General features: G+C 40.9%; 1 protein-coding gene across 3 annotated transcripts; it reads right to left on the reverse strand.

Annotated features, from left to right (window-relative positions):
* Positions 1-731: 731 nt before the first annotated feature.
* LOC131242633 (2-oxoisovalerate dehydrogenase subunit alpha 2, mitochondrial-like) lies at positions 732-12,585 on the reverse strand. Of its 3 annotated transcripts, XM_058241395.1 has the most exons (10): positions 12,486-12,585; positions 12,108-12,403; positions 3,976-4,113; positions 3,527-3,709; positions 2,914-3,071; positions 2,339-2,438; positions 2,145-2,256; positions 1,914-2,053; positions 1,316-1,501; positions 732-1,074 (listed from the first exon to the last, which is right to left on the reverse strand). In XM_058241395.1, exons 2-10 carry the CDS (start codon positions 12,369-12,371, stop codon positions 907-909), a joined length of 1,449 nt encoding a protein of 482 aa, XP_058097378.1. In that variant the 5' UTR covers positions 12,372-12,403; positions 12,486-12,585; the 3' UTR covers positions 732-906. The 3 variants fall into 3 exon arrangements, with proteins under 3 accessions (XP_058097378.1, XP_058097377.1, XP_058097379.1); XM_058241394.1 differs by lacking the exon at positions 12,486-12,585 and having other exon boundaries at positions 12,108-12,469; XM_058241396.1 differs by lacking the exons at positions 3,527-3,709; positions 12,486-12,585 and having other exon boundaries at positions 12,108-12,469.
* Between the last annotated feature and the right edge of the window lie 446 nt (positions 12,586-13,031).

Raw genomic sequence — 13,031 nt, forward strand, 5'->3', positions numbered from 1 at the left:
ATTATGTGTGTCCCACTTGGATGAGGGGTCAGACCAAGTTTTAGACGCATCCAAATTTCGGGTGGGCCCCACCAAGTGCTTTTATATATTTTAGGCCAGTCTTCACATGATTTTAGATGGTATGGCCCACCTGAGTTCCGTATACGGCTGATTTTTTGGACCCATCATGATGTATGTGTTATATCCATCCATCTTGCTACATCATTTTAGGGCATGAGCTAAAAAAATGTGGCAGATCCAAAGCACACCAAAGAGCTGTGGGGACAATAACGCTCACCCCTTGATACCTTAAACCTTCCTAGTGCTCGTAAGGTCACACAGACCTGGATGAAGTGAAAATACAAATATCAGCTTATATCCGAAACTTCAATTGTAGGCCTACAATCTCCACTCGTTTTTGTTGCGGTCCTTCGGATCTGCCTCATTTTTTTTGGCTCATGAAAAAATGGATGTTGCAAATGTTTCCATGCACCCGGTTGCATTTGGAGTCGTGACATCCAGACCTGGACCTGTACCTCATTTGGTCGAGTCCACTTCTCTTCAGCAATCCGTGGTCAGTGAACATCTGGGACTGGACGTACCCTTCTGCAATTGATCTTGCCCATCCATTTTTTGCATGTCATTGACTTTATGGTTTTGAATCATGAGATCAGTAAGTTCTTTTCACAGATAAGATATTTGATCAGAGCATTTTTGTCTACTGATGGCGAGAATTATGAGAATCGAATGCAATTCATGGGCCCTTTTTATTTTTATTTTTATTAATTATTATTTTAATACACTTACTGGGAATTAGTATGGTTACATGAACTGCGTTTACAGTTATCTTCCCTAGTAAATAAAGGACTCTTGAGCTTTGCATAGAAAAGGCCTTTCCTTCATCCTTCCATGTATAAAGAGCTTGATCTATATAGGTACCTCAGGAGGGTAGTCCTCTGGATGTTTCTCAACCGTCTGCCGGAGCAATCTCTCTTGCTCACGAAGGTTGGTTGGAAGATCGTTATACACGTCTGTGAACATGTCTGCAAGTGGAGGTTTCTCTGCTCTCTCCGCATATTGAATTGCATGCAATAACTGTGAAAATTGGTTGAACTAACAGTATGAAGGATGTGATGGAAGCATAGTTCTAAAACTCTCATGACTCGATTTGACCAGATATCAAGCCAAGTCAACATGACCCAGCTAGCTAGCAATTGGAATCGAGTTTTCAAGGTTTTAAACTAGGGATGAACATCAAAGAAGTATAATAAAGGTACAGATGCAAATAATGGAAAGAAGAGAAGAAGTAATGTGAATTTGAGTCATGGAGTATCACCTTATTTCTCACATTGCTTCGCAACTCTGATTCAGCTGCATCGTTCCACCAACCGTTGCTTTCCACCCATTTTCTAAATCTAGTCACAGGATCCCGGTTCGTTCTCCAGTATTCGATTTCATCGATTGAGCGGTACTTGGTGGAGTCATCTGATGTGGAATGATGACTGACCCGATAAGTCAGCGCCTGGCATTTCAGGAGGAAATAGGAGGGTAAGAAGTTGTACACACAAAACTTCATTTCACAGATGTTCGATATGTTAATTACAAAGAGGTGTTATACTATGATGCTCCATAGAAAGAAACAGTTCTTTTTGCTCAATCCAGAAATAGGGGCCAGGCCTACCTTCCGTTAATCTAATCCATTGATTTCATTAGTCACATCATAGGAAGGGTCATGCCCAAATATCTCCCCACCAGTATGATCTTAGCCATCCAACAAAAATTAGAATATGACCAATGGTCCATGCTTAATGGGACCATTTGGGGGTTAGGAAAAGGTGGATCCCACGTGCACAATTTATTAGCCCGAGCTAATGCTTGATCAAATATTGTATATTTCCTCGAAATTATTAGTACCATAAGGGTATCGAATGCACCTCAATGAAGATTGGTTTTGATCCACTTATGGCCATTTCACGGGCAGCTCGGACTGCATTGTAGACGGCAAGGGCATCATTTCCATCTACACGGATACTCTGAATTCCATAAGCTGGACCTTTAACAACTGTACCATCACCTATCAATTTCAAGATTAAAAATGATGAGCTTCTTCATTCAAGTTGGTCTTACAAGCAACGATTTTACGTGAATATGCAATGGCCCAGTACTTCGAAACTGTTCTGATATAGGGGTACTAATCGCCCATCCATTGTTGCGACAGAAAAAAATAACAGGGACTTCCATAACAGCTGCAAAATTCATGGCGGCATGGAAATCTCCCTAACATAACACAAACATATCAGGAAAGAATCGATAAATCAAAATTCTATTGATTTCAGTTTAGTGTTGGTTATATATCTACCTCACTTGTGCCACCGTCTCCAAAATAAGTGACTGTGCAGGCATTCTTCTGGTCCATTTTCAGCGAATAAGCAGCTCCGACAGCATGGGGAATCTGTGTGCTGATAAACACGAACCATGAGAAACGTTCGTGATTCTAATCTCTTCACTGTAGTTGGGAAACAGTAAGATCTTTATAGACAGAGCCTCTCTATAGCTACTTGTGAATGTAGGATTTCGAATCATACTCTCCATATGGAGACCAGTCTGCTCATCAAGTGGGCCCCACCGCAAATGTGCCATGGCTGGAAAATTAGGCTGGTCCAGTCATCAGGTTGGACCCACGTGTACGTTGCCTGCAAACCACTGGTCGATTCCTTTTAAATTCATTTGATACGTACAAGTCTGGACCACTGGATGACTGGACTGGCCCGATTTCCAGGCCACCACATTACAGTGGGGCCTCTTGATGAACAACCCAGATGGTGCACACGCATGCCAGATCGGCGCACGTGGAAGAGAGTGACTCAAAATCCTATGCTTGTGTGTAGCCACCTCTCTCTTATATGAATTGTGGTGAAGGCCATGGCAGCTTACGCAATTGGTGACGATATTGTGAAGTAATTTAGCCTTTTAGACCCGTAATGTATCGGCATCTGCCGTCCTTTCCCATAATCAGCCTTATTACCGAAACACTGGTTTGCGAATTCTTGCAGAGTGAAACCGCGCCATAAGAGAATACCAGGTTCCCTGTACTGCATTCACATCAAAGTTGTCCGCATAAAATCCGCATGGCACAGTTTAAGATGGGTCAGTTCCAGATATCACGGAATGATGGAATGAAAGAAATAGAAAAGAGGAAATATACAATGTTCAATCCTGCATTTGCTCGGTGCAATAAACTGGTTGCAGCCCACCTTTCGTCTATCTACATAATCCATACAGTGGGCCCATGGTGGACAGGAAATCCAAGGTATCTTCCACAACAGATGATCTTAACCATCAGAATGGGACCCCGTTAAATGCGAACCATGGGTTGTAAGGATGGCTAGGACATCATGGGTCCACAAGGTCAGCATCCTAGCTTCCCAAAAGGCAGACCAAACCAGAATCATTGCTGGTTTGAACAAGAGAATACTGTTTCTTTCAGTCGAGCATCATCCAAGACCTGATAAGAAGATGGTTATTCAATTTTATATTTCCTGGTGACCTGTGGAAAAATGACGTCATCGATGGTGAGCGCGGCTGCAGATGCAATGTTAATAGCCTCTTCTCCAATCGTGGTGAGATAAAATGAAATTCTTCCTTGCCGCTGTGCTTCGTAGAAGATGGTGTCCATAATTTGAAGAGTAACCATATCACCATACATTTTCAAAGCAACTTCCTTGCTTACCTGATGAATGCAGCAGCATAGAATTTTATTGGAAAAAGGGGTCTAGAATGTCAAAACTCAATATTACAGGCCTTAGTATAATCAGACGAGACTTCATTTCTCTTGATTTTATTTCTTCTACAAAAACATTTCCTTACATCAAACAAAAAGTGAAATGCAAATACTTCATATTTTCGTAATGATTCTACACTATGCCTTGAGAGAGAAATTGAGTGTCGTTTGGGTGTGTGATTGTTACTGAGTGCATTGATTCTAAAGGAGGATACCTGCTGGAAGCTGCTGCCTGCGATTGGCTGCCCATTGTTGTCAAGAACCCGATAACAGTGAGTTCGTGTCTCCGGAGACTCGGATATAAAATTCATTTCAGCAGTCAATGTAACCCCCCCTCCTGGGAAATCCAAGACCTGCCATGTTGAAAGAATCCTATAAGAAGATAACTCCAGAAAGCTGCATAAGAAGAAAATTCACTACACGACCAAAGCATGTAATTTCTATGGCCACAAACATGTAACACAAAGTGTACTGGATGATTGCAATGATGTATGATATTCAACAAAAGACTTGAAGTTTGAGGAACGTTTGACAAATTAATGGTGATTATGGAGAAGAGATTCAATGGTTACTTGGCATCACATTGACATAGATCTGAGCCTTTCATTTGGTTGGTCCCACATTTTTACATCCCATGATGAGAAAGATCAGGCTCACTGGTCATCAGGTGGGCCACATTTGAATAAAAGAAATAGACCCTTGAAAATACAGATTAATGTTCCAAATCCGATGTACATACGTGGCTGACATGATGATCATGAAGTGCAAGCATACAGTACTTTCTAAATGTTATAAAGATGTTTACAGGTAGCTGACAACACATTATTGTCTTGAAAGCATGATAATAGACACACCATGATAGATGAATCCCTCCCCCACATTTTGAGCACAAGGTTCAGGTCTAGATATAGGAGTTTTTCTTTTGATGAGCTTCTGATAACAGAGGGCCAAAATTCAGCTGAAAAATAAGTCATTCCTTGTGCCATTGATCAGAGCCACATATTGTTCTGTTTTTTGTTTTTTTGTTTTTTTGATGACGACAGGGTGCCCCCGCCACATATTGTTCATAGTTTACTGATTTCCTTAATGACGCTTCAACATCAAATTTAGGGTGTGTTTGGATGCGCTTTTGAATCATATCGCAATTTTACTCCAATAAAGTGTAAATGACCAAATTCCAGTTAGCTTAGCAATAATATCAAGTGATAAGTCTCAAAATTGCAATGTGTTTTGCTCTCAGGTTGGACTTCAAAGGAATGAATTCTAGGAATGTCTTTACAATCAGGTCATATCTGCTTGTTTAAACCCTGTTCGCAATTCAATTCAACATTGCATCCAAACACAGCCTAAGTAATCCCAATGCAGCTTTGACAGAGTAATAAAGCAGCATCGAATCTTACAATGCAGACCACATTGTAATGTTAATTCAACTGTCAGAGCAATATGCAATTTTGGTTCTTACAATTCAGGCCCCGATATAAACATTACAAGGTGGATATCTGTTTTGTTGAAAGAGGTAGGTTTTCATGGAATGCAGCATTTTCACCGACGGACTGATAATTCAGTATCAGTCAAATTACTTGATTGGCTAGAATACAATGTAGGTTTTTTACCATTTCATAAATGGAAACTCATCCACCATCCACATGGCAATGTGATGGGTATGTCGGTCAATCCAGACCATCCAAAACATGGCCCGCTGTAGAGGGAGCCTATCCAGAAAATTACACTAGTCAGGCAATCTTAAGGAAAAGATCCATCAAAACCTCTATTCAGGTACGCACATGGAATTAGATAAAATATCTATAGTTATCTAGGTAAAGAAGTGGCATTGTGGATGCATAGTGGAAGGGTGAAGAAGAGATCACTATCTTCTTCCTCTAAGATAAACTTCGAATCCACGAGAAAACATTGAATCCACAAGGCAAAAATCTCTTCTAGAGAAAATATTATTGATAATAATGAATAATTGCTGAATAAAGTCTATTTACAAGACATTTCATAAGACTTATATAAGCCCTAAGTCCTAAATTTGTAACTCTTCCAAAATAGTATTTTTTTTTTTAAAATTTTTTTTAAATAGTAAACTTTTTTAAAATAGTAAATAAATAGTAAACGACTTCTAAAATGACTCGAAGGAAAAAAGTTTTAAGCATAATTGAACTTCTTCAAACCCTATAATACCCTAAAAATAGCAAATTATTATTCACTAAAAATAGTAAATTTTAACTTTAAACTCAAAACCAACTCCTAAAATGATCTCATTTTAGAAAACCATTTAGTGCCAATTGCCTACTGGCATTGGCTTGCATGTAGGGCTTGTCAATATCTTTGCAATGATATATTATATGCGCGAAATGAATAACAAGTCGCAAAGTTATAGCCGTCAAAAACTATAGTGAACGCTAGATCCTTGGATCAAACTTTCTAGACCGATCGATCTTGACCATCCATGAGATTGACCTTGACTTTGTCCTACATCAAAATGCCCCCACTTGAAAAATTAAACTCGTCCTTGAGTTTAGAATGATAGTAGCCCATTGCAATGACATGCCTTTTTAGCAAGTCTTCTTGGGCTCCAACAACAACTGATGGTGAAGGGCTACACATCAGATTGGAGTTTTATTCATAAAATTAAACTTAATAAAAAGTCGTCTCATCCTTTGTTTTCTTGTATTACTCCTCATAGGTTGTATTGATTTCCACTTCCTTTGTAACAATAGATTCGCGATCATAGATTGCATGAGTGTTGATTGTAACTTCATTAGCCATTCAATGTTCATTAACCAGATCGTTTTCATCTTCACTATTGGCCTTTGATCCATGCACTTTGTTTATCATTGAGAAGGTATGAGGGTACTAATCTTCGTCAAGCTTTATGGGATGATCATGAAAGTGTTCATCACTTTGACTATTAAGTCATCCTTATTCATCGATCCATTGATTCCTTTTTGATTCATCCATCACCTGATGTTCCCATTCAATTGGAACCTTTTTTAGTCCTATCATGAATCCATCAGTTGATCCATCCCAGGATCCATCAAGCAATTCAATGGTGGATTCATCAAGAGCTCCACTCTTCATCTTCACCAGTAGATTCCTCAAGAAGCACTTCTTGAACTACGTAAGTCTACTCTTCTTCTTCAACATTTGATTAGCTGAAAAACATCTAGTTCCCAAAATTAGCCTCGCCTGTGTAGGGTTGTGGCCTATGATTTGGTATGAATGTTGTACCTGTTAGTCTTTAAACTAGTTGACCGTGAACCCGTTTGAAAATCGTGGGCCATTCATTGCCAAGAATATGTTTGTGATCCATGGCCTCGATTACCCGATCAAACCTCGCTTGCATCCCTGCCAATGGGGCATGTTTGTTTTGTGTGTGTGTGTGTGTGTGTGTGTGTTATGCACTGGCATCAATCCCTTTAATATATCAATCCAAACCTTGAAAAATCTTGATAGTTTCATATGAGATTAAGTAAAGCATTGCCATGTTATTTATTGACAGATTTCTTACCATACATGCACAAAATCAAGACTTGCACAAAATCTGCAATTAGATTATTTTTAGAACTCAATCAAATATATTTTTCCATACATAGCTCATTGTACATCTATTTATTTGTAAAGCTCAATACGAAATATGCAACAATTCAATCAAATATTTCTTTCTCTCTTTCATCTTTACATGGTATCAGAGTCTAAAAAGATCAACCCATTCTACCATGGCCGACAACAACACCCCATCCATCCCCTCCTCTTATCTTCTTCACCCCTTAGATTCTCCTAGTTTAATTCTCATCAATAGCCTTCTCACAGGCGACAACTACCCCAAATGGCAAAAAGCCATGACAAGAGCCCTTAATGCCAAGAACAAACTTGGTTTTGTCAATGGCACCCTCACACCCCCTGAATCGACCAAACCAGAATACACTCAGTGGAACCAAACGAAGGATATGGTCCTTACATGGATCCTCAACTCCATCAATCCTTCTTTCGCCAATTCCCTCGAATATCATACAGATCCCCGCGATGTTTGGCTCGACCTCTCTTCCCATTTCTGTCATGGAAACAATGCCCGCATCTATCACCTAAAATGAGCCCTCTCCTCCCTGCAACAAACCACAAATTCCGTCCATGATTATTACAACCAAATCAAACAGATTAGGGATGAACTTGGCCATCTCCAAACCACAACTAACATCAAAGACCTGCAAAAACAGGTTGATGAGGAACGTGTTTTCCAATTTCTTCTTGGGCTCAATGATTCCTTTACTCCTCTTCGCACCCAAATCCTGGCCATGGATCCACTTCCCTCCATAAGCAAAGTCTTCTCAATCTTGTTTCAAGAAGAACAACAGAGACTCCTCAACCTTCAACCATCATCCTCTGAAACGATGGCAATGGCTACTCGCACCACTGCTCGCCCACGACCCCCTCTAAAATGCACAGCATGTGGCAAAGATGGCCACACTCGTGAACGTTGCTGGACCATCATCGGGTGCCTTCCAGGCTGAGCGCCTTGCACCAACAAATCGCGGCCATCCATCTTAGGGCAACCTTCGTCGACTGCAAATCTGGTCTCTCTCACTCCATCCACTTCAAGTCCGGTCCCTGGATTGTCACCGGAGCTGTATCAAAAGTTGCTCAGCCTCCTCGCACCGTCGCAACCTCCAAATGATCCATCACCTACAAATTTCGCTGGTAACCTCTTCTCCCCATCTGATTTCTCCTTCAATCGGCGCCTCCATTGGGTGGTGGACAGTGGTGCGAGCCACCACATCTACCACCAACGCGATGCTTTTGCCGATTTGAAGCCTCTTGCCTCCCTTCACTACATTTGGCTTCCAACAGGACAAGATATCCCAGCCGAAGGGCTGGGTTCTTGCATTCTCTCCCCTTCTCTCAAATTAAAACACGTTTTCTATGTTCCACTTCTGTCCTTCAATTTACTCTCAGTTTCTCAAATTGCCCTTCATAATTCTTGTGTTATCTCTTTTTCCTCTAACACTTGTTTATATCAGGACCCTCAATTGATGAAGCTGATTGGAGCGGGTGATCTATGCAACGGGCTCTACGTGTACCGCCCCGACCCTCTTGTCATTTTTGCTGCTCAATCTACTGCTAATAAGACCCTATGGCATCAACGTCTAGGACATCCCTCTAGTTTTACTATTCCCAGTATTTTTAATTCTCCTTGTACTCTTTCTGAATGTGATGCTTGTGCTCGTTCTAAGCATACAAGATTACCGTTTTCCAATTATGTCAATAAAAGTGATTCTCGTTTTAATCGTATCTTTTGTGATATTTGGGGTTGTTATCACACCGCATCTTTATGTGGTGCTCATTATTTTCTCACAATTGTTGATGATTTTTCTCGCACCACATGGGTGTATCTTATGCGTTTTAAATCTGAGGCTTACATCCATTTAATGCACTTCTTCGCTCTTGTCCACAATCAGTTTAACACCACTGTCAAAATTATTAGAACTGATAATGGACAAGAATTTCTTTCCCATCAATTTCAAACATACCTACACAATCACGGCATCATTCATGAACGTACCTATGTCGAAACTCCTCAATAAAATGGCGTTGCGGAGCGTAAACACTCGCACCTTCTAAATGTTGCCCACAGCCTTCGTTTTCAAGCATACTTACCTCTACCTTTTTGGGGTGATTGTGTCCTCACCGCAGCCTACCTCATCAATCGCACCCCTAGTCGCACTTTCTAAAATAAATCACCTTTTGAAATTCTGCTCAATAAACCTCCAAACCATGATCATCTTCGGGTATTCGGATGTCTTTGTTATGCACAAACCCTCAGCGCTCACCGCGACAAATTTTCTCCCCGTGCCACTAAATGTGTCTTTCTTGGCTACCAAAGCACACATAAAGCTTATAGGCTCTACAACTTCAATACTCAATCCGTCTTCTACTCTCGAGATGTCACCTTTCACAAATAAACATTCCCTTTCTAAGATCTTCCTGACACTCATTCCCTTCCCGCTCCTATCATTCCTCTTCCCGTCACTGAATCTATTATGTCTCCTTCTCCTGATTCCTTGACTTCTCCTAACTCTCCTGACTCCCCTGACTCTCCTGATTCCTCGACCCCCACGACCTTATCAAACACATCTCCACCAGCTCCTCGCCCTCGCCCTCGCCGCACCATTATTCGACCTGCCTACCTTCACGACTATATCTGTCCCACTTTACATGCGGAGCCCACGACATCTACACCTGCTTCACCGGCTTCAGGTACTGCTCACCCTTTATCTGCTTTTCTTTCATATTCCTGTTTTCCTCCCTCACATATTACTTATTTGACTGCTCTTACCTCATGTACTGACCCCCCATGCTATTCTGATGCTATCCACCACTCTCACTGGCGCAAGGCTATGTCTGCTGAGCTTCGTGCTTTAGAGGATAATTCCACCTGGACTCTTGAGCCTCTTCCTCTTGGTAAGAAACCCATTGGGTGCAAATGGGTTTTCAAAACCAAACTCAAAGCTAACGGATCCATCGAGAGGTACAAAGCTCGGCTCGTTGCCAAAGGATACACTCAGGTTGAAGGACTTGATTACCATGAGACTTTTGCTCTGGTAGCCAAAATGACCACGGTTCGCTGCTTACTGGCAGTTGCAGCTACCAAAAATTGGATTATTCATCAGCTTCACGTCAACAATGCCTTCTTACACGGCGATCTTGATGAAGAAGTTTACATGACACCACCACCTGGATATTGTCCTCCAGGGGAGACTCGTGTCTGTCGCCTTAGAAAATCCCTCTATGGCCTCAAACAAGCCTCCCGAAACTGGTTTTTTAAACTAACCTCTATGCTTCTTGATGCTGGTTTTCATCAGTCTCAGGCGGATCATTCTTTGTTCACTCTCATCACTTCCACCAGCATCACTCTTGTTTTTGTTTACATTGATGACATCCTGGTTACTGGTAACGACATCTCTCAAATCGAGCTTTTTAAGAAAATTCTCTCCACTCACTTCAAGACAAAGGACCTTGGTTCCTTAAAGTACTTTCTTGGACTCGAAGTTGCTCGCTCTCCCAAAGGCATCTTTCTTAATCAACGTAAATATCCTCTCAACATTCTCTCTGACAGTGGACAACTTGGTGCACGGAGTACTCTTTTTCCTATGCAGCAACATTTGAAGCTTAATACTCAAGATGGTGACCTTCTCCCTGATCCTGGCCTTTATCGTCGCCTTGTTGGCCGTCTCATCTATCTGACCATCACCAGACCAGACATTGTTTATGCAATCAACACACTTAGTCAATTCATGCATGCTTCTCGGGTCCCCCACATGACTGCAGCTACCAGAGTTCTCCGCTACATCAAAGGCTGCCCCGGCCAAGGCATCTTCTTTCCTTCATCCAACAGTACACATGTTACAACTTATACAGATTCTGATTGGGCCAGCTGTCCCACTACCCGCCTCTCCACCACCGGCTACTTTATTCAGTTAGGCACCAGTCCAATCTCATGGCGCACCAAGAAGCAGAATACAGTTGCTCGCTCTTCCGCTGAAGCTGAATATCGAGCCATGGCCGTCACAACCTGTGAACTCACTTGGTTGAAACAACTTCTCACTGATCTTGGTGTCTCTCATCCCGAGCCATTCACTCTACATTGTAACAATCAAACCTGCACTATATATTGCACACAATCCTGTGTTTCATGAGCGTACCAAACACATTGAGATTGATTGTCATATTATTCGCGACAAAATTCGCTCGGGCCAAAGCTGTCCACACTTCTTCCAGTGAGCAAGTTGCCGATATCTTCACCAAAGCTTTGAGACATGAACTTTTTCATCATTTTTCGCGCAAGTTGGGCATTACGGACCTCCATGCGCCAACTTGAGGGGGAGTATTGACAGATTTCTTACCATACATGCACAAAATCAAGACTTGCACAAAATCTGCAATTAGATTATTTTTAGAACTCAATCAAATATATTTTTCCATACATAGCTCATTGTACATCTATTTATTTGTAAAGCTCAATACGAAATATACAACAATTCAATCAAATATTTCTCTCTCTTTCATCTTTACATTATTCATGTAGGATAAGTAGCTTTTCATTCTTTTTTTTTTTTTTAAAATGTGGGGTAAATTTCAAAATCAATTCCATGAAGAGCAACTACAACATGGCAAACAATTCAAATCCAATGGAATAAATGAAAACTGATTTAATCCCCATCCTACATTACCGAAAACAAACAGCCCCAAAACCAGAGTTATGAAAATTTCTCATAACCAAAGGCTCTTATATGCAAATTGAAATTAATCAAAAGGAAAGAAACTGAAAAGGACACCCAAGAACTACCCGATTTTCATCATTATCGTGCTGCGTGGCGTGCTCTTCTCCCGCTCTGATTGATGCAAACCGCCGAACAGAGAAAAGGGTCATCGGATTATCTGAAACTGCATCTGGGTTTTTACCAGTTCCATGGATTGGTCCTTTGGGTGAAGTAATTTGAAGGTGGGGGAGAGACGAATACCCAAAAACCTGTTTGAGATTTTCCAACAGCCCAATCTTTCTTATGAGAAGATGGGTGGTAGGCCTTGATCTTGTAAACAGGCCAGCCATTGATTTGAGATGAAGAAGGAAATTGATCAACACTTGCAATATGAGAAAACAAAATCAAATTAAAAAATAATAATAATAAATGAAAGGAAAGGAAGATGAAAGAAATCTACTTACATGGAAGAGCTATTTATGAAGAGGAAGGAGGGAGGGCTGATACACGTGGATGATAAAATCGTAATTAAAATCTTTAAGCAAGGCTATTTACATGATAGATTTCTTCTTGTTTGTTTTTTTGGGCAGCAGATACAATAATATTGTTTGAACAGAGTTCTTGGATAGGTGCTGTCATGGTACGAACACTCGTACATACGCACAGTGGCATATATGTTATGAGAATCAGAACCGTCCAATTCATGGTGTCCACTCTATATGAGGCATATACCAAAGATCATAACCTTTTATTGATGGGTATTCTTAGGTTGGCCAGTGGGAATTTATGTTTCAACTCTTCATTTGTTTGTCAATGACCGGATAGATATGATAATATTTAATATTTTTTGGTTTCTGAAATATCCATAGTAGCTCCCACCATTTGAACGGTTTCAACTTAGGTTGAACTATGAAATACATGCATTAGATGAGTGCCTGCTTATGGATGATCATAGTCCGCTAGCGTACCGAACTTTTTCCTGTTTCAACATGGTAGACGTTCCAGGTCAC

Source organism: Magnolia sinica, chromosome 4, assembly GCF_029962835.1.
Source record: "Magnolia sinica isolate HGM2019 chromosome 4, MsV1, whole genome shotgun sequence".
Classification (NCBI taxonomy): domain Eukaryota; kingdom Viridiplantae; phylum Streptophyta; class Magnoliopsida; order Magnoliales; family Magnoliaceae; genus Magnolia; species Magnolia sinica.